This window comes from Vidua macroura, chromosome 7 (genome assembly GCF_024509145.1).
Source record: "Vidua macroura isolate BioBank_ID:100142 chromosome 7, ASM2450914v1, whole genome shotgun sequence".
Classification (NCBI taxonomy): domain Eukaryota; kingdom Metazoa; phylum Chordata; class Aves; order Passeriformes; family Viduidae; genus Vidua; species Vidua macroura.
Genome location: NC_071577.1, coordinates 22,493,211 through 22,515,986, shown reverse-complemented (window position 1 = coordinate 22,515,986; position 22,776 = coordinate 22,493,211). Strand labels below are relative to the sequence as shown.

General features: G+C 35.2%; 1 protein-coding gene across 1 annotated transcript in view; it reads left to right on the top strand.

Annotated features, from left to right (window-relative positions):
• Positions 1 to 22,776, top strand: part of SCN2A (sodium voltage-gated channel alpha subunit 2) — a 64,483-nt gene that overhangs the window by 12,724 nt on the left and 28,983 nt on the right. The window contains exons 5-17 of the mRNA XM_053983169.1: positions 107 to 225; positions 2,736 to 2,825; positions 4,479 to 4,607; positions 5,285 to 5,376; positions 6,279 to 6,551; positions 10,042 to 10,105; positions 10,667 to 10,808; positions 11,582 to 11,788; positions 13,218 to 13,508; positions 16,658 to 17,038; positions 18,025 to 18,157; positions 19,913 to 20,151; positions 21,019 to 21,192. Coding sequence (XP_053839144.1) covers positions 107 to 225; positions 2,736 to 2,825; positions 4,479 to 4,607; positions 5,285 to 5,376; positions 6,279 to 6,551; positions 10,042 to 10,105; positions 10,667 to 10,808; positions 11,582 to 11,788; positions 13,218 to 13,508; positions 16,658 to 17,038; positions 18,025 to 18,157; positions 19,913 to 20,151; positions 21,019 to 21,192 — 2,334 coding nt within the window. The remainder of the gene's footprint in view (positions 1 to 106; positions 226 to 2,735; positions 2,826 to 4,478; positions 4,608 to 5,284; positions 5,377 to 6,278; positions 6,552 to 10,041; positions 10,106 to 10,666; positions 10,809 to 11,581; positions 11,789 to 13,217; positions 13,509 to 16,657; positions 17,039 to 18,024; positions 18,158 to 19,912; positions 20,152 to 21,018; positions 21,193 to 22,776) is intronic.

The following is a 22,776-nucleotide window of genomic DNA, read 5'->3' as shown; positions in this document are numbered from 1 at the left end:
AAGAGCATATTGACCAAATATGATTAATGATGAAATGAGAATGATTCAGGATTTGTAATTTGGTATCTTCTAAATGCTATTTTTCATTCTCTTTTTCTTTTTCCAGACCTTTATAGTATTAAATAAAGGGAAGGCAATATTCCGATTCAGTGCCACCTCTGCCCTGTACATGTTAACTCCTTTCAATCCTCTTAGAAAAATAGCTATTAAGATTTTGGTACATTCATATCCTTTTCAAGTGGTTAGTCTAAAACTGTAATGAATGAGATGTTACTTAGTATTTAAATCATTCTCTGGCACATGTCCCAGGATCAATGTGATCAGTAGTGCTTTGTCCCTCTTCTCTCTACTATTTCTGTCTTCTGTTCTTTTTCTCATTCTCCTTTTTCATTTCTGTTCATTGCTGGATCCTAATATAGTAATACCAGAAGCCAGACAACCAGTCATCGTCTTTTACGATTTCTGTATCTTCTTTCTTCCCCCACATAATTTTTCCTTCCCTCTTATTTTTTTCTGTAATCTTGTCATCTTTTTTCATCTTTCCCCCTCCTCCACATTTTTCATAAACTGCAGATATATTGCTCAGAATACTTTCAGTTCTTCCCTGGACACTGTGTATTAAAATCAAATCTTTGATTCTAGGTCTGTGCTTGTGTGAGTGAAAATATGGTTTCACTATTTCTTTTCATTGTCTGATTCAGATAACACAGAAAGATAGATTCATAAAACAGCTTAGTTTTCTTGTTTTGTTATACATGCTTAGTCTTGTATGTATCCCACCTGTCTGTTCTATTTCTTCATCATTATTGCATTATACACTTGTAAGCCTATTGATGTTTTAATTTCAGTCTTCCAAGAAGGTCATGAGATTTCCCCATTGCAGGTAGAGATTTGAAAAGCTAAATTATTATAATTACTTAACTATTATTTTGTCTTTTTCAGTGTTTTAATAGCAGACTATAGTAGGCATCCCACTGGTCTGATCCCAAATACCAATATGAGCAATGAGGTCATTGACTTTAGAAAGCCAGCTTACTTAATAAGGAAAAAATACAAATGTTTGCACAATTGTATTTAGAGTAGTCTAACATAAGCACACTGAAAGTAGCTTTGTGTTAGCATTGCATGTAGGAATCCTAAGATTATGTAGATTAAGTCTTGAAAGGACTTTTTTCAGTCTTGGTATAGTGAAAGACTGATAATTATAGTGGTTGGTATGTGTTAGACATTGTTATCAATGGCTAGCCTACAAATGATTTCCAAAACAATCATGATACTACATAGCCTGTTTTCAATTTTCTTGCTATGGGTGCCACTACAAATAATTACTTTCAGTTATATGACACTCTTTCTCATATTCTGAATCATTATTATATTGAGTTATGGGGAATAATAGAAGATTATGGGACTAAGGTGGTGGTGAAGAGCTAGTCACCAAAGTCAGAATGCTAAAACAAGTTGTTTAAATTTATGGTAAGGTATATTATAGTTATTTTTCCACTAACGAAAGTGTAGTGAGGATTTGCAACTCTAAGTGGACATTTCATCAAAAAGGATTTTGAAAGCCTATGTAAAGTACAGGGTGGTGAAACACTTGTAGCATGAGGTTTTAATGTTTAAGAAAATATATTTATTTCTCTTTTGCTTTGTTCATATGTGAATTACATAAAGAGAAGCTAGGTTCTCAGTAAAGGATTTTAAATATATTCATATATTCATTGCACAGAAAACCCAAAGAATTGCTGAATGTAATGCCACAGTTTTTGACAGCTCAGAAGGTAGAGGTATCATTATCACTTGAAGGTTTTTTTATTAGCATAGACATGCAAAGAAAAGTTTTTCAGGGGAACCTCACAGTACTTCTCACCCCATTGTATTTGGATTTCTATTTAAGAGCACCACATGAGCCTGCAGCTGTTCTCAAACTTGAGCTTTGTCCTCTCTGTAGCTTTAGATGTTGGTGCCATCATGTGGGCATTTTGTGGTTCATCTGCATGGTTTTCATTTTGGTGATTGTATTTTTTTTGGATCTTAGAAGAATGTCCGCAGTTCTGAGAGTAAAAGCTTGTAAATTTAGAGTTGTTCTGTTCAAATATATGACATTATTTATGACTTGGACTTGTTCTGGAATTCTACTTGGATTTATTTTTTTTTCAGAATCACATGTACCTTCCCCTCCCAACAGCATTTATATTAGAAAAGTCATATATAAAATAAACAGCAATAAAATACTTTTCATGTTAAGATTTCCCCATGTTCTCTCTTACTATGTGGCAGCTAGTTTTCAGTGTATCATAGTGATAAGGAAAAACGTTGATAAATGGCTAATTTTATGATAAAATATTAAAGTGAAGAAAATGTGTTTTTCATTGTTTTGCATGCATGAAGCAGATCAGATTTGTCTAGATCATCTAAAAGAAATACTTTTTGTGTTGCTCCATGACATTAGAAGTTGATACTTCAAAGGTTGACATTTTTGTTCAATAAGAAAAAATACTTTAGAGTTGGGGTGTTTTTTAAAATATCTTTCAGATTTTCTATTTTTAGTGTATGACAGTTCTTTTGTAGCTATAAAGCAGTGAATTAAATCTTTACATATTCAGGGCTTTTCCCTGGCTATTAAAAAGCAGTAGAGGGATAGATAGCTCCTGATAGTGAAAATCTCCAAAGCAGTGTGTTATTTGATACTCTTTTTATGAAATTTTCTGGCTTACATTCCTTAACTCTTAGCCTACATTATTCAGCATGCTTATCATGTGCACTATTTTGACCAACTGCGTATTTATGACCATGAGTAACCCTCCAGACTGGACAAAGAATGTAGAGTAAGTTAAATGGATTTTCTCTGAATAATATCCAATAATCAGAAATAAACTACTGTAAATTATATTAGGATGGCTTCCACTGGCAGCAGCTACCTTGTTGGGCCATCCTATCAACAGCTATTCTGATGCTGTTTCCTTTTGTGTAACATTAAATACATATAACTTGTCATGACAAGTTCTTTAATGTCCTTCCTCTGTTTGCAGTACTAGATGGAAAATGTAAGAAAAGCTATTCTTATGATGATACAGAAAAAGTGGATTATAAATGTTTTTGACTGCGTTCAATGTCACATCTGTGCAAGAATGCGGGGATATGCATTCTTTCTTCTCTGTTGCAATAACCGTTACAGATAAAGGAATCCTCTTATGGATGGCTGTGTTGATCACAGTGCAGCTTTCTCTTACCTAAACCAATCTAACAGTGGAAAACCTGTATGCAAAATAAGCAATTAAAAAAGTACTGAAATGGTTAGCTAATCATTGGTGCAATATGATGATTGCTTGGTTAATTGGTCCAGTACGATGTCAGCTGCGAGGTGCTGATACACAATGACAGTTCCAAAGCTGCAGGCCACAGGGTGAAACACTGTTCTTGGTTCTTCCTTTCTGCTGCTTCTTCATTCCTTACTGCTTGGGCTGATCCATACCTGTTTAATCTTCAGACATCAAAAGTGAAATCATAGAGCTATTAAGGTCAACGAAGACATTCTCATTTTGAGTTCAGTGTAAGCCTCTATGTATTCAGGATATCTAGCATCTAGTAAATATTTCTGATGAAGATTTGTTGCTTGAATATTTCTTCATGTCTGTATATTGTGCCATTTAGAGTTACAACGGATGTCCTCATCTGTGGAATAAAGTTCTGCAGGAAATAAATTTTTTAGTAATTGAATGGAAAATTTTCATATTGGAAAACTGTTTTCAGTTTAGCTCAGTTAGAGTAAGTTTAATTTGAATTCCTTTTTATTAAAGATATAAATTAAACTAAATTTCAGGATGACATCACTTGAACACAGAAGATTGAAATTATGCAGAATGCCAGAATTAAATATATTTTCAATTTACATTCCAACTACATTTTTTAGTCAAAATCATTACCTGAATTTTATTGGCATTCATAAATAATTTTGGTTGTTCTTGCACTTTTTTGATTCCAGTACTACATCTGTCTTGCTGTAGGTGAAGTACAGGATATACCTACTCCATAACAGTTACAGAGCAATGAAGACTGATCAGGGTTGGCACTTGCCAACTCTTGGGACTAAGCAACATTTCAGCATAAAAATAACATTGAAGAAAGGATTTTTAGCCTGAAAGTAAATTCTAAAATCCTAATCTAATACATCTGAGTGGTGTGTTATAACATGGACTCAGACTGGTCATAAACATGCACCAGTGAAGTAACTGGGAATTTTGCATCTGTCTTATTGCATAGAATGTAGAAGTTGAATTTAAGATGTGGGTTATCAGTCTTTTAATCCTAATTTCATTCCTCTTTCCTAATGGTATAAATTATGCAGATGTTAAAGTTGGTTGTAACTACCATTATTTCTTATGCCACTTAAAGAGAAGAAAATGAGAATAAAACAACTAGAGAGCATAAACTGCAAAAATAACGTGATCTATAAACTCTGTCTTGCATATTTTCCTCAGATACACATTCACTGGAATTTATACCTTTGAATCACTTATTAAAATTCTTGCAAGGGGCTTCTGTTTAGAAGATTTTACGTTTCTCCGTGACCCATGGAATTGGCTAGATTTCACTGTCATTACATTTGCGTAAGTCTTCTACTTATTTTTTTTAATAAAAATTCTTCCTGGTAGCATGAGATTAGTGACTAAAAATTGCCTCATATCTTGTCAGCCAGAATATTTGGAGCCTGGACTTCCTGCAGTTTCAATATGTTTCTTCTACTCTTTTACACATTTTAGTATTTCTAGCCAAGCATGTGCTGCGGAGGCCAGCATGGTGTGCCAGCCCATTAGGATTGTGAATGCCATCACCCTGAACTGTTCATATCCTGTCTCTTTTCTGCATACCAGAATTAAAGGAATCCTTTTGACTTCCTGCTAATAGCTGACCAGATTAGTTTCCAAACATCAAGTCAATGTGGTTTATTATGATAAAACTTAATTTAATTTTATGGCCAGAAGTATATTTATAACACAGGCAAAATACAGTGAACGGTGAAAAGGTCTTGCTCAAAGACCCAAGCAAATAGAATAAAATCTGCCTCAATTCTGAGTAATTGTGATTTAATCCTACAGGTATGTAACAGAATTTGTAAACCTAGGCAATGTTTCAGCTCTTCGAACTTTCAGAGTATTGAGAGCTTTGAAAACTATTTCTGTAATTCCAGGTAAGAAGTAGTTGGTGTCAGGTGTTAGGCCCCTCGTATCTCCAACTGTTATTTGTGTGCTGTCATTGTGTTTGTGTGTGAACTCCCCTATTACAGATATGTGACAGAGTTTGTGGACCTGGGCAATGTCTCAGCGTTGAGAACATTCAGAGTTCTCCGAGCTTTGAAAACAATATCAGTCATTCCAGGTGAGAGCGAGGTTAAACACCGAGGCTGACTTTTGTTCTACAAAGGCTGTTCTCACATTTTCAAAGCATAAGCCTTGTTTGCATTGTCAACAAACCAAAAAAGCAGGAATCAAGACATGTAATTTATTTAAATTGATTCATGCTTGTATTAGTTGTATTTTCTTCTACAAAAAAAAAAAAAAAAAAAAAAAATCAGCCTTTGAGTTTAACAAATTCTTGCATGAGATATTTGCAGTAAACAGCCTATGTGATTTGCATCTTATGACATCAAGCTTTCCTTTACATGTTTTAAATGTAAGTTAATTCTGAGCTTTCATACTGATGCAAATTTTCTCATTTATTGAAGGCACTTGATATAGTAACTTAATTCAGTTTTAAATTATGTCAAGAAAAAATAAACTCTAAAGGATAGCATGGGCCATGCATGGGGTATCATTCTAAAGATGTCTTTCTTCTCCAAACCATCACCCCTCATATATTGTAACAAGATTATTATGATACCATTTCAATGTGCATGTATAATGTCTTTATAATGGGGTTACATTAATATAGAATACATTGCAAAAATTCATAAAAGAAAGGTTTGGGCAAGAAGCATCAGCAAAAGCAAACAATGCTATTTTATGTAGGGTTGAGATATAGCATGAATAATAAAATCACTTGTTTTGGCATAAACAATGTGTTTGGTATCAGCTACTTTTTATTTTTTTACACTACAAAATAAGTATAAACTTACATATTCTCATTCATCTTTCCAAATAATAAGGCTTTTCTTTAAAATTATTGTGTCACAAATTACTAGTCTTTTTGCATGAAACCTTTATCAGGAAAAAAGTCACAGGATTTTTGGTGTGTGTTTAGTATCTATTTAGCATCATAATAAAAATCTTTTCTCTTTGCAGGCCTGAAGACTATTGTAGGAGCCCTGATTCAGTCTGTGAAGAAGCTCTCGGATGTGATGATCCTGACTGTGTTTTGCCTGAGTGTATTTGCACTGATAGGGCTGCAGCTGTTCATGGGCAACCTGAGGAATAAATGCCTGCAGTGGCCTCCAGACAATTCTACTTTTGAAACAACTGTTATTTCCATCTTTAATAGCTCCATAGGTGAAAATGGTACATTTATTAATGCAACAATGACAACATTTAACTGGGATGAATACATCGAAGACAAAAGTAAGAGTTAATTACATTATCTACTGCATCGATTTTCTGGTATTGATTTAAACAGATTTGAGAACATCAGTATCTTTTCCTTGCCTTTAAAAGTGTGTAATATGGCCAAGAAACATAAAAGCACTAATTTTTCTCTAGTAAATAAAAGCACAGTCATTATATAATTTAACATTCATAACATTATACTGGGTAGCAAAATATCTTTTTCTTTCACTGAATATGACTTTTAGAGGAAAAACACACTGCAGGATAAACCAGAAATTCCTGTGCTGGCTTCAAGCCTCCTGAAATACTGTGACAGCCCTAACATGGGATCTGAAATGTAACATCTAGGTTAGTGCAAGATAGTGCCCAGTCTCATAAGCCCACATCTGAACATCGGCTAGCCCAAGAATCCTGCTAGAGCAGGTAAACGTAGCTACGTTGTTCCTTCTGGAGTTGGCTGAGTGGCTTTGCCCCACACGCCCTTGCACAGCACAGACACGCCTTTAAGAGAATGCTGGTGATTTACCCCAAGATTCTTTCTTGCAAAATAAGAACTAGATTCCATATTTCTGTCTTCTAATTTGTTTATTATCTTTGGAAAATCAAGAAATGAGCACTTTTTTCTCTTTGTACCTCATAATACACTATTTCCACCATTTTAGGTAGTTAATGTTAGTACTGTGTTAACAAAACTTGTTTAAAAATTCAGATAGAACAACTCTGAACATATCTATAGTAGATTGCTATTCTGTCTTTCATAATAGTATTATTAATCTATCCCATTTATCTGTTCAGCCCCTTCTATTGATTTTAGTGTATTTAGTATATTTAATATATTCATAATTAGGTCTAATAGGTTTTTAATAAGGTCTGTATGTATATTTTAACTGGTGACTATATCAATGAAAGTTAGGAAACCTCAGTTTAAGAACTAAATGCTTTTGGATCCAGGTCTCATTGCCTTATAATCTTTTAATATACTTACCATCTCAGCATGCTTGAAATACACAAATGTCATGCAGAAATTTTAGATGATAACCTATTCTTAAAGCCATCTGAAGAACAAATTCCATTCCATTCCCCTTTAGTTGTTCCTGGTACTATGTCACACAAATAGAAAGGGTTTTTTCCTAAATATCTGGCCTACATTTTCCCAATTTCTGATTGAATATATTACTACATCTGCTGTGTAATAAAAGATAATCATAGACTACTTTATATTAGTCTTGATACCATTTAAAAACTCTTATCCTCTGCATTTCTGGTCTTTCCTAAGCCAAGCAATCCTATTTTCTGCTTTGCATTTTCTATACCTATTTTCATTTGTTTCTTTTTTTTTTCAATCCTTCTAATTAGTCTGGCATTTTTTTTTGCCTCTTTTTTTGTTACATTTTTTGTTTGCATGAGGTTTTTTTTATGAGATGCTTAAATTGGGTGCTACCTTCTCTAGCAATTACTTCTAATTTGTATCTTCACCTCATGCCATATATGCAACATTCCTATTAGCACACTTCAAAATTAAGTCATTTTAATGTCAGCACTGTATTGTTGATTCACAGTCAGTTTGTATTTTGTGGCAGTTATTGCATCTTTTTGTACAGTGGCGGCTGCAGCCACCTCCTGATATTTTGTATTTACGTATTTGATTTTGCCTTGTCAAGTGTAGCATTTTCCACTTGTCTCTTTTGGAATAAATCCAATTGCTTTTGGACAAACTTGTCAATTTGTAAAGGTCATTTTAAATTTCAAATACCTTTTCTCCTAGCCTTATGTCTTCAGAATACTTGATGCATTTTTCTTCTGTTGTTTCATGTCTTGAATTGATAATGAAACTTGTTAGAAAACCGTGTCTAGCACAGATACCTGGGAGATCTTCAGAGTGAGGCCCTTATGAATTGACATTGAGTCACTGGCATTTGCTCTCTAAGAACTTTCTTCAAGTGTTTTGTGGTATTTCCTGCCAGAACATATTTCCTTTCTTTGTATCTGGAAGTGTCATGTAGCACTTGTACCCATGACTGTTCCGTTATTAAGTTGGCAGGAGACAGGAATAGTTTTGTATATGGCATATTTTCTACAAACTCATATTTACGGGTTTTATTACTTTATCATTATTATTTTTGTATTTAAAAAAAAAAAATCTTGTTTGTTTTCCGAAGTAGTGGAATGAAAGTGGAGCTGTGCCGCATAAGAATGTGAATTAGGCCCACAGAGAGTTTTGCAAGTTCTGCTTGGACCCTGTCTGCATCTTTAAACTTCTTTTTAAGTAGGTGTGAGATGTCTCATGGGCTCTGACTCTGTGATCACCAGAATGTCTGAAAATGCATTGATTTCTTATATGATATCTGAGACTAGAATTGCAGATATATAAATTATGGACATAATTTCTCTCTCCCTTTAAAATAAGCAGATTTTATGCTGCCTCTATCATACACTGGTGGTGACAGAGTAGAAGCAGTCAGTAGGAGCTGGTTGCAATTCCCTGCTTGTCTGTTTAGCATTAGCCCTCAGTTAGTTCATGCCAGCTAAGCTAGTCCATGCCAGCTGGCAATGAATCTCACAGAACCATCTGCTTCCTGAGAACAGCCAGAACATACCTAGTTCTGGCAACTTTAGCTTAATGTGCCACCTGACCCCAAAATCTCCATTAGAGATTCCCATTTTACCCTAAGGATCGCAAACTAGGAATTGATGGCAAAATGTGTTTCCTTTTCTGCTGCAAAGAAAGGAAAAAAATAAAATAGAAGAATGTGTTAGGGGCTTTTAGGCCTTCTATCTCTTTAAATTATATTTTACCTCATCTTAATAGTTAGCCTAAATGTTCGAGTACATTCCCCTGCTACAGAATACAGGCTAAACACCCCCAGCTCCCTCAGCTGCTCCTCACAGGACTCACTCTCCACACCCTTCACCAGCTTCACTGCCCTTCTCTGGACCTGCTCCAGCATCTCAATGTCCTTTCTGAACTGAGGGGCCCAGAACTGGACACAGCACTCAAGGTGTGACCTCATTGGTGCTGAGTACAGGGAAAAAAATCTCATCCCTAATATTTCAGTTTTTTTTTCATGGAATACTTGGATAAAAATATGTAATTGATAATTATAAATGAATAGTACTAAATGTTATGTATCAAAATGCACGAATGAAGACACAGAATTGCTCTCATCCTTTGCCTCATTTTCCTAGTATTTTTTTGATTTGCAAACATACACAATTTGATATTCCAACCCTTGTATCTTATAATTTGGTTAGGTTGCTAAGAATTAACTGCATAACTAACTTTTTATTTTCTAAAGGCTAACTTGAAGATTCTGTAGAAAGTAATTTTCCTGTCAAAACAATACTTTCCGTGCTTTTTTCATTCCTAACCCAATATATATTGCAGTTGAAAAATTTGTTAGCTCTGCTAGTTTCTTCCAAGTGTAAAAATCTATATAACTGTTCAATTTTCATTAGGAGTAAATATTATCTTTCTCATCACCTTTTTGATTTTTTTTTTAAACAGGTCATTTCTACTTCTTAGAAGGACAAAATGATGCACTCCTGTGTGGCAATAGTTCAGATGCAGGGTAAGAAAATGATCATCATTTTTCATTATGCACCAAAGAAAAATAATTAGCTTCTTTGAATAGCTCAGGTAGTCAACTTTAATATCGAGTGTACTGTAGAGTTACAAATTACCAATGTTTTGCATTTGAAGCTATACCTAAATACAGCCATCTCTGTGATTTGAATTTACACAGGCACTTCCATCAGCCTCTTAGGCTACTTTTGTAAAGGTAATCACATGAATGATCTGTGCATAATTGTTGCTGCCAGCTTGCTAACAACTGTTTATCAGCCATGCTACTTGATGTTCTTCTCTTGTCCTGATGGAGATGTGTTATGACAAATTGTGGGGAAGGGTAGAATACTATTAGTTATATTATTAAAGCACTGAAATATTATCAGGAAGTAGAATTAAAAAGTGAAAAATAATAAGCTATATATTTTTATCTTAGGTATGTACAATAACATTTTACTTGTTTATAGTTTCATTAGCAACTGGTACTCCTGAACAATTTTGTTTTACTGCAGCATATCGTAATGTAGAGTAGTTGTTAAAAATAGCATTTCCTCTTCTTTTGTAGTCAATGTCCAGAAGGATATATATGTGTGAAAGCTGGTAGAAACCCCAACTATGGCTACACAAGTTTTGATACATTCAGTTGGGCATTCTTGTCACTGTTTCGATTGATGACTCAGGACTTTTGGGAGAATCTTTACCAGCTGGTGAGGACTTATTAAAATAAACAGCACCATCACCAACACCATTGCTACATAGTATTTGCATAGTTATTTTCATTCACTTGTCCCTAAGGCTTTTGGAATGGAAACAGTCTTTAATTTCATATATGTAAACTGTTGTCTAACACAATAAGGCCCTTATTGATTTAGGTTCCCATGTGCTTCCTAAATACATTATAAGGAATAGCTGTTATTTTATGAAGATGGTTAAGCATTATTGTTTTTTTACCTAAATGAATAAATGAATTTAAGTTGTTAAAGTTTCTTACCCAAACATGCTGTAAAAAGATGCTATGTTTAATTGATTTGCAGTCTAGTAAAAATATGTTTTGTTTGAAAAGGTTACACCTTGTCCCTGAACTACACATATCCTTACCTGAAGGACTGTAATTTTCTCCACAGTAACATTTTGAATAATGCACTATTTTTGTGGCAATGTAGTTTGGGACTGATGAGACAGGAAGGTAAGAAGCTGATCAGTGGCCCCACCTACTGTTAAATTTAGAGGCAGTAATATAGATTCTTATTGGTATAAGTTTTGAACTATTCAGAATTGGATTTACCTTGACAGTAGTAGACACAAAACTTTTTTAATATGTATTCAGGATATGATATTATTTCTATAAGGAAAAAGTAACTAAATAATCTTCTGCTAACATAAATCAATCTTATATTTCTAAATTATAACACAGAGGCTAACTTATTATGCAACAGTAGTTAAAGTCTGTTAAAAAAGTGTATTATCTCTTTTTCTGCAGACTCTGCGTGCTGCTGGGAAGACATACATGATATTTTTTGTTTTAGTCATTTTCCTGGGTTCTTTCTACCTGATCAACTTGATCCTGGCTGTGGTCGCCATGGCCTATGAAGAACAGAATCAAGCAACAATGGAAGAAGCTGAGCAGAAAGAGGCAGAATTTCAGCAAATGCTGGAACAACTGAAAAAGCAACAGGAAGAAGCTCAGGTATCCCTGTAAAGTAAAAATTCTTCTTCCATTCATGACTGTGAACAGGTGCTTTGCGTCCATGTATGAGAAAACTTTTACTCCCCTACTCCTAACAATATATTACTTTGCCTCATAATTCCTTTATATTGTAAACAATCTCTAACGTTTTCCATTGCACTGTTTCTGCTGGTTTGAGTGAACCTATTAATTTTGTGACAAAAATAATAACCAAAAAGCTAAAGAATTGGATTTTCAAATTGGAGATGGAAATTAACTTTTCACCGGAGCACTTGAACAAGTTACCCAGAGTGCTTGTGGAGATAATCAAAAGCCATCTGGATATGGTCCTTGGGCAACCTGCTTTAGGTGACCCTTTCTGCTGGAGAGGTGGACACGATGACCTTCAGAGGTTCCCTGGCAACCTCAACTGTTCTGTGATTGTCTGAAATGGAGGTGGAGATGTGGAAAAAAAAAATCCAAAGAGTAATAGTGCTTATATAAGTAACAGAAGTAAAACTATTGTAGGTGATGGTACTTCAGCAATATTTGGCTTTTTCTACTCCCTGCCCATCTCTCACAGCAGAAAGGCATAGCTTTCCAGTTTTAAAGAGAACTGGGAAAAGTGGAGAAACTGAAGAAAACGCTTCTGTGGTACAAATGTAATGATTGTGTGCTGCTTTGAAATTACTTTTCATTTTTTGAAGGCTCTCAAATCTTTAATAGAAAAATTTATAATGTCTGCTTGGCATGTGGCCTCATAGAGCAGAAGTTGAACTATGTCTTCCATATATACACATGACTAAAGTCAGCAGTCAGGGTTTTTTGTTTCACTGGTCAATTGCTATCTGTTGGGGGGAATTCTGAGAATTTTTTGGTTGTGTTTTACCACAGCTTGTAAATAAATGTTAATAAAATGTTCCACATATTTTGAAAATCAAACAGCAACAAGTATATAATAGGGCATAGTTTAACACAAATCTCTGGTTATTATTTGCAAAACTGAGATATCAACATTACAAAAGATCTTTAATAGACTAGGGAGTATTCAAAACCCATCAAAATTTTGTAACAATGTGTTGCTTCCTATTAACAGGGATTTTACCACCTGTTTGAGCCTTGATTCTTTATTTTTACATACTATTTCAGATGAAAAATTCATTGCAACATATTGCTTCAATCTGAAACAGATGTTTTTTAACTTGGTTTTATGACAGCACAGTTTTCCCTGGGGTTACTCTTGCTCCTGGTTTATGGAGCAATGGCAAATTACGGTTCCTGTGGTATTTCACAAATTACACTTCTTATGATATGCTGGATTTGGTGCAATAGAAACATTGCTTTTATTTTAAAATAATAATTTCTTTAAGAGTGTCAATAAATTTGAAATAGTGAGTGGGGTATGTATTTGTACAAATGCTGTAAATTGCACATGTGCTTGTATGTATAGGCGGCGGCAGCAGCTGCAGCAGCTGACTCAAGAGATTATAGTGGAGTAGGTGGAATAGGTGGATTCTCCGAAAGTTCTTCTGAGGCATCAAAACTGAGCTCAAAGAGTGCTAAAGAGAGAAGGAATAGAAGAAAGAAAAAAAAGCAAAAAGAACAGTCTGAAGGCGAGGAGAAGGATGGTGAAGAATTTCACAAATCTGAATCAGAGGACAGCATCAAAAAGAAAGGTTTCCGATTTTCCATTGAGGGGAATAGACTGACATATGAAAAAAGATTCTCTTCCCCACACCAGGTACCATAGTATTATTACCTCTTAAACACCTTTTTTGTCTACTCATCATATAAAGAAAGCCCTGTATAGTAGTTTGGTTAATTCTTGCAAGATACCACAGATTCATTAATATCCTAAATCAAAGACTAAACAAGTAAAAACTTGCAGCCAAATATGAAACTGTAAGAATTAGAGAGATTTTGGTTTTACTCTGAATTCCTGTGTGAAAAATCAAAATTACATATATTAATTAATATGAGCTGTATTTCAAGCTTCTTAATTAAAATGGACCTATTTCCCCACCAAGTTGGATGTATTCAGCATGATGAGTAGCTTCAAAACATGGTGCATACATACAAAATGTAATGTTTCAAATGAGAAGAGTACTAAAATTTGGGATGCAGAAAGCTCAATAGAAATTACATTAATGCTCATGTAAATTTGAGAAATTAATTGATGTAAGACCATTAATTGCGTTATCTTAAAAAAGGTGGAAATTTGTGTGGCAATGTGTCTTTGCATGTGTTCTCTTACATTGCAACACCAGTGACTCAGAGTGCCATCTGCATCTCCCATCCAGACATTTATTTCATTTGATAGTTTTGTAATGTTATCTCCTACAGTTTTCAAAGCTCCTCTTCATTTGCCCACTTCTCACTCTCCCCTTAGCGCTGCAAATCCAGATCTTGCATACATTCTCTCCTTTTTCTGCCCCTTTTTGTGTCTCAACATGCTTCTTCCTTTTATCTCCATCTTCTTAATTTTCCCTGGTCTTTATGACTTGCTTTCTCCCTCTTTTTAGTCATTATTACTAAACTCATTCCTGTCTTTTTAATCCTCTTCTATTTCTGTCTCTGGAAAGCCTGTTTCATTCCTTAATGGATCATGAGTGTTCATAGTCTCTTCATGTATTGTTTTCTCCAGCCTCCCATTCTCAAAGAAGCTCAGACTTCTTCATCCAATATTTTCTTACTAAGGACTGTCCTTAGATCAGACTGTGGTGGGAATAGAATGTTTCTGGATTTCTATTTCTGCCACTCCTTCCACTCACTTCCTAATGTATTTCCTTTCTCAATAGTAATGCATCCTTCCCCCCACCCCACCTCCTTGGTCTGCCACTGTTTTATGTTGTTAACTGTCTAACTAATCTCTGTGAGGCTTCATTGCTGAATTTAGTTCATGATTCATTCTGTTCCTTATACAAATTTTCACACCTGTCAATTGACTTCAACTTCATGTTGAAGATCCATCTGATCCCCTAGGTACATATTCTTGCCTATCTCTTCATTCAAACTGCAGCCTTATTCAACTGCAGTTCAATTCATCCATCTTGTAAGAAATTAAGCATTCCTCATACAACTTGTTCTTCTAACATTTTCATCTCCAAGTTCATTTACAGTTGTTTGACTATGACAGTCTAGAAATCGCCTCCCCTCTGGTTTTCCAACCCTAGTTCCTTTTCACTCTGGATTCTAACCACTTAAAAGAAGTTCCACTCACCAGTTTTAGTGCCATTTTCCTAGAGGAAACTCAGGCTTATATATAATCTTTTTCCTTGGCATTTCATTTTCTTTCAACGTAAATGACCATTTTATTCCTCTTGAAATCTTATTCTTCCTAACATTCATAACTTTGTCTCCTCTCAATTCTCCTGGTTTAGTTGTGCTTTAGGAGATCCTTTTACCCCTTTGACAATTTTCCGAGGGATTTCCACAATGCCTTTTACTAGATCCCTTTTCTGTCTTTTTCTTTTTTTTTTTTTTAACTCTATTCTGGACCCACAACTGTGAATCATTTTTAACTTGGACCTCTTTACTGCTGTATTCATCAAGAATTGTTGTTGCAAAGAGCACTAACCTATCCCATTGCTTTTCTCTAATCTGCTAGTAAACATATTTACCTGAAGATTTTTTTTTACTATCATAAAACATACTGTACCTAAAGTTCCTCCCAACCCACCTTGTCTACTTAGAGTAAACAAGTCCCAGCTTTGACTGACCCAAAGCAGCATTCATAACCTCCTATTAAATTTCCAAACTAGTTTCTTTGAGCTCTTTCTGGTATGCTGCCATTCATGCTTGGAAGAAGCTCCCATGAGTTTTCACAGAACACTTCATTGCTTTCCTCAAATCCCTCTTTAAAACTCTCTTTTACCATGCTGCCTACAGAAAGCTTGACAGGGAAGTGACTTCAGGTGAGCTAAGATGACTGTTTATCATACTCATCAATTTTGCCTCTGTGTATTCCCTTTCTTTTTGTATCCATCTGTTGTGTTGCATTTAAATGATAAGTTCTTTGCAGACTGCCTTTTTGTTCTGCATTTTGCAGTCCCTAGTACAATGGGGCTCAGGTACACAAAGATAAGTTGCAGAAGAGAAACAAAGACACTGCTTTGTTATGTATCATCTCTGCTGTTCATAGAGCATAGAGGTCTTGGGTGAAATCAGGTGCTAATACTTACCAATCAAGTCAAGGCAATTACTGATATGAATTAAAATTAAGAACATGTATAATTAATTGTAAGATTAGAGCATTATTTTGACTCTAATACTGGAGATCTCCAATAGCAGAACACTTACTCCAATGAGTAAACTGATGAAGATTAGCAAACCTATTTATACAAAAATTCAGGCACATCATGGCATATTCAGGATAGCTAACACTTTAAAAAAGAAATAAAAAACCTATAATGGTCTATTTGACTAATAGCTGAAAAGATACGTACATTTTTTAAACCAGGCAGTATTTGGGAGCTACTTCTGTGTGCAGACTGGGTCACAGAAAATTTGCCTAAAATTTTATTTACTCAGCCTGTCATACTAACGCCAGCCTGGGGTAAAGAGTGTCTAGATCTACTTATTCGGTTTATGAACAGTTGGTAATAACATAGGCAGAATAGCAGAGGAAACAATTCTGTCAAGCAGTTTCTTTTACTCTAATTAAACTGATTGATTTCATATATCCAAAGCAGTAAAATAACTAGTCTTTGTCTGTCACTTATGTGCTCTTTGTTTACTACCCAAAAGGGAGTGCATTAGGGGGGGACTGTGCCAGTTCATTTCTTTGTAGATGACCTTACCCTTTAAGACATTGTGGGTTTTTCCTCTGTATGAAAATGTTGTATTTTAAAGGATTTTCATCTGATAATAATTGTTTTTATTTACCTGCAGTCTTTGCTGAGCATTCGTGGCTCCCTGTTTTCCCCAAGGCGCAACAGCAGAACAAGTCTTTTCAGCTTCAGAGGTCGAGCAAAGGATGTAGGATCAGAAAATGACTTTGCTGATGATGAGCACAGCACTTTTGAAGACAATGAGAGCAGAAGAGATTCTCTCTTTGTTCCTCATAGACACGGAGAACGGCGCAACAGTAACATTAGCCAGGCCAGTAGGTCATCCAGAACAGTACCTGCACTTCCAGCAAATGGGAAGATGCACAGCACTGTGGATTGCAATGGAGTGGTGTCCTTGGTTGGAGGGCCGCCAGCTTTGACATCGCCTACGGGACAGCTTCTGCCAGAGGTGATGATTGATAAAGCAGCCACTGCTAGCAATGTAAGGAAGTCTGCAATAGCTCAGGCATGATGTTCTCTCCCTGTATGATCAGTCGCTGTTTCCACAAATGTAGTCACATGGCAATGATGACCTTTCTGGCTAAGCTGTGAATGCTCCTTTCATGTTTTTCAGCTATAAGATAAAGGAGAAATTGAAGTTGTCCAGCTCTCATTAATTAAATATGTGAAAATCTATGTGAATCGTCTGGGAATTAACAGAATAGCATAGTCAACCACTGAATGAATTTAGTTTGTGTAGTCTTACACCCATTGATTCATTATGCTTAGACTTAACTGAATGGTTCTGTGCTTGTATATCAGAAAGGATATCAAAATGGAAAAAAATTACATTTACTTAATGGAATATATTAAATTTAAATATATTAAATTAGCATTTAGCTTCCTGCTGTCCATACATGAAACTTTTGATGTTACCCTGGTAGTACAACTTACAAGGGTTGTGATAGTGTTCCTGTAATATAGCTAATTTTTCTATGGGTTTTTTTATGTCAACATTACTAATTTTTTTTTCATTTGTCTGAAAAATATGCTAGAAAATTCATAGGTTATTCTAAATTAAGAGTTATCTTAAGAAAATGCACTTATGCTTAATTCCTTCACTGCTAGCTGTGTGGGCTGTGCATTTTCATGTTTACAAAAAGACTTCACTGCCTAAATAGAAAGATATTTACAGCAGAACTCATTGACAAGCTCTGTGAAATACTTTTTAGTCTGAAATCTGCTTCAATATCTCAGCCCTGTTTCAGCAAAATACTTAAAAACATATTCTTCAGGCACAAGAGCAATATGCTGCAGTGTTTGACTATTCTATGCAGAGTCAGGCATGCCTTAGTCTGTTGTGAAGCCTCAATAGAACTGCAGCATGGTGTGGGACAGCAGTGTTTTAAACCAGGAGAGCTCTACAGTAACTTACAGTGTTATTAAATGTACAATCAATCAGCTATTTCATCAGTGCTTTATTTGCAGGGCACTACTACAGAAACTGACTTAAGAAAGAGACATTCTAGTTCTTACCATGTTCCTATGGACTACCTAACAGACCCAAGTGCAAGGCAAAGAGCAATGAGTATAGCCAGCATGCTTACAAACACAATGGAAGGTATGTAAGCCAGATTTTTTTTTGCATGACAATTTCTTAAAAGTGCTATTAAATGTGCAATGCATTAAGTGGTAGTGATGTTTAAAGACAACTATTTCAGCCTAGAGGGTATAGACAAGAAAAGATTTCTATATAGAGTTAGGGGGGATTTTTTGATGGTTTGGGTTTTTTCTGGGTTGTTTTTTTTTTTTGTGGGGTTTCTTGGTTTTTTTTTGGGGGGTGGAGTTTTTTTTGTTTTGGTGGGTTTTTTTTGTTTTGTTTTGGTTTGGTTTTTTTGGGGTTTTTTAGTTTGTTTGTTTTTAACTTAGGACTGGCAAGTTTGGAAAAAGAGTCAAGCTTGCAACATACTGATAGGTTTGGGGTAGAAGTAGCAGGTTTCCAATTTAAATGCAAGCAAAACCAATTATTCAATGTAGTTTTTCTATACTGAAGCTATGTTTTGGGGTAAGCTCTTTTTAGGTTACTGAAACGGCTGTGCTTCTTGCAGTAGAGCAATCCCCTTCTATTCACATATCAATTCAATAGACTTGCTGTTTCACAAAGGAGGGATCATGTTCTTCTTTCTGTACAGCTAAATACAATTACTTTAAATCATGGAATTAAGCAATTATTTGTAAGAAAGGTTGAAACATTATGTTGAGGCTTAAATGACTATGCCCAAAATAGAAAATTGGAAGGTAATAAAGAGCAGTTGTGCACATGTGGACCATAATGCGGCCTAAATACTTGTCTGACTTCAGGCTTGCTCTAAATGCTTATCTTTCATGAGGATATTTTTAAATACTTTATTGGAAGGGACCTTAAAGATCATCTAGAGTTCCAACCCCTCTGCCATGGACAGGAGCACCTTTCACCAGAGCAGATTGCTCCAAGCCCCATCCAACCTGGCCTTGGACACGTCCAGGGATAGGGCATCTACAGCTTCCCTTGGCAACCTGTGCCAGGGCCTCACCACTCTCACAGTAAAGAATTTTGGCCTACTACCTAATCTAAACCTAACCTCTTTCTGTTCAAAACTGTACACCCTCATCCTCTCACTCAACTCCCAGATAAAGTCTTCCTCTCCATCTTTCCTGCAAGGCCCCCTTTAAGTACTGGAAAGCTGCAATAAGGTCTCCTTGGAGCCCTCTCTTCTCTAGATAAGCAACCTCAGGTCTCTCAGCCTGACTTCACAGGCCATGTGCTCTGGCCCCTGAATATCTTTGTGGCCTCCTCTGAGCCTGCTGTTATGCTGAGAACCCTAGAGCTGAACACAGCACGCCAGCTGGCAGAGGAGAACCCCTTGCCTCAGCCCTCTGGCCATGCTGCTTTTGATGCTCCCCAGGAGGATATTGGCTCTCAGGGCTTGACTGACATTGTTGGCTCATACACAATTTTTCAGCCACCAATAACCCCAAGTGTTTGTCTACTGGGGTGCTTTCAATCCTCTCATCACCCAACCTTATTACAGGTTTCTAAGACAAATTTCTCTTTTGCATTCTATGTAGCATTAGTTTGTGAATGGTTCTTTTATCTACTGAATCTTTAGTATAGTTGTTCTGGGGGAGGGGGGTTTGACGTGGTTTTTTTTTTTTTTTTTTTAATAGATTATTTTAAATTGTAATTTCTTTTAACTGAAAGCAGTCTTAGTTTCAAAATATCAATACTGTTTGTCAACAGTACCTTGGAAAACATCATTTAGGCTTCAAGGAAATATCTAGGCGATTCTGGAATAGAGACATATGTTTAAAATGCTGTTTTCATTTTTCTCTCTAGAACTGGAAGAATCCAGACAGAAATGTCCCCCATGCTGGTATAAATTTGCTAACACTTGCTTGATTTGGGACTGCTGTACTCCCTGGCTGAAAGTCAAACATATTGTAAATTTGATTGTGATGGACCCATTTGTTGATCTGGCCATTACCATCTGCATCGTCCTGAACACCCTGTTCATGGCCATGGAGCACTACCCAATGACAGAACAGTTTAGTGGTGTGCTTTCAGTAGGAAACCTTGTAAGTCTTTCGTGATGTGCCATGTTTCTAAAATGCATTTTTCCTTAATTCTTTTGTGATTTATGTGCATTCATGTAAAATAAAAAGTTGACGATTTAGAGGTTTGGGATTGTTGAACTTAAATTTAAGTTGTTGACATTTGTAAATTTCACCACTCTTACTTTACAGAGTAAAGATCTACTGAGTTAATATATGCGCTTTGATTTTTAAAATCTTCATCTTCTGTCATTGAAGCTCATTTAAGGAATTTTTTTTTTTTTAATGAATAGTTACAAAGCATGAGAACTTTCAGTTCCATTCCCACACCCATTCTGCTCCTCACTAGCACCTTGTAAGGATCTGGGTGTTCAAGGAGTTTTAGAGGGGAAAGACCCAGTAAGCATGACAGATGTAAGGAAATTATGAAATGGAATGACAATGTTTTCCACAGGTCATCCTGAAGAAGAACAGTTCTGCTCAACTTTCTGTATAATTATTTCTTAATAAAATAAGTTTATGATAGGAACAATTATCTTTATTCCTGGAAATCAAAAGGTGGTCTAAGGGCAAAGATGAGCTCTAAGGAGATAAAAATGAGCATTAAAATCAAATTATATTCTGTGTATTGGCATACCTACATATTAGCAGGCTAGATAAAAACCGCATTTTCCCATTCTTTTGCTTTGGAACCCAAACTCTGTGATGCATATGTAAGCTTCAAATATTAATTTTATTCCTAACCCCAGTGTATGGAAATATAGAGAAGATATTCAGATTTACCATTAATTTCTTGCTGAAAATATAACTTAGCACATGTTGATACCATTAGTTTTACTTTTTAAATATTTTCTTCCTAAACTGGAGTAAGAAGCTGTATTTTCCTTGCAGGTGTTTACGGGAATTTTCACAGCAGAAATGTTTCTCAAGATAATTGCCATGGATCCTTATTATTATTTCCAAGAGGGCTGGAATATTTTTGATGGTTTTATTGTGAGTCTTAGTTTAATGGAACTTGGCCTTGCAAATGTAGAAGGATTATCTGTCCTTCGATCGTTCCGATTGGTAAATATACTATTTAAAATATGTTTCTGGATTACATTTTTGTATTTGTATATGTATATTTGTGCATTTTTCATTTGCAAATTAAATATTTGGCTGAGACAGAAGATCTTTTCAGAACTTCCAAAATGCTAAATTGCATACTCACTAGATGATATGTGTATATTATGTCAAGTTTGTTTTCCATGTTATCATAGTAATGCCTATTTCTCCTTCAAGATATTGTCAACATCAATTCTATTCTTGCTGAAAGCATGCTTAAAGGATTTTCTAATAGAAGTATTTCTTAGAGTCTTCTCCCTAGATGAGGGAGTAAAAAAAAGCAAGAGCTACAGGGCCTACACTATCTGTGACTGAAAATTAGTGCTTGGTAAATAATGAGTTAATTAATAAAATTTATTGACAATTTTAGCTTATAGACTTCCATAACCAATTGCCTTTATTGGTTAGTTTTAAAAGAGAGTAGTGTTAAGATTTTTCATTGTCCAGGGGCTTCTCATCCTTACCAGCCTTCTCTATACCATCCTCTGCAAGGGTCTATCTGCTGTCTGGCAGATTTTCTGCTCAGAAGTCACTACGGTGTCTCTGTCTCCTATTAGATATCTCTTTCATGAACAGGAACTTAAAATACCTTGGTCTTCCTGCAGACTAGGCTAGCATGCAATTCAGTGTCCAAACACTCTTCTGAAAAGACCTACGCAGTGAGAGACATGAATCTAGAGTTCCTGGTCATCAAGCTCAACTTCTGCCTTAAATTAAAAAAAAAAATATTTAATTTGAAATTAAAGTTAAATACATCCCCTTTAAAAAAATAAGGGGTTTTAAATAAGTTTTTTCTGGTTATCTGCATAGCATTATACTGTACTTTGCCTGAAGTCTAAAATCTGTCTGGATTGACTTCTCTCTCAGTAGTAGATTCTAGTTTTAACTTGACATTTATGTGGTTTTTTATGAAACATAAAATCATCACATGAAATAATATTTCATTTTATATTAGTTTATTTTAGTATTCTTCTCTTTCAATTGTCTGAACAATTGCTGTATCTTTCCAATAATTTCATTTTTGTCTGTTTAAAGTTGTACTTATTAATATAATACTTTCCCTTGTTTTCCTCAATGTTGTATGACAAGCTTTGTAAGACACATTACATTTATTTAAAAAGACAGAAAATATATTGTTAAAGATACTTGCAAGTCACTTCTATGTCTGAGATTAACAACTCTAGCTTGTTTGTCTTTTTAGGAAAACCATTTCTTCCATCTCTGTTAACTGCCTGTTAAGATTAAAGAATCTGGAAGTGACTATACATTTACAGTCCTAGTTAAACTGATCACATTTCCTATGTGCTCATTTATTTTTAGTAATATTTTCTCAGAGTTTACAGGAGAAAGACTGTTTTGTTCAACTTCTTCAACAAGTAAAACTTCTTTATAAATACCTAAAGTCACCAAAAGAGTCAAAGTCTGAATAAGAGTATTTGTGATAATTTCAATGTAATTGAAATGAGAATACAGATATTATTTTTGATTTCTTATCACTTGAATCAGGACTTAACACTGCTGATATGTAGTATCGTACAAAGAACT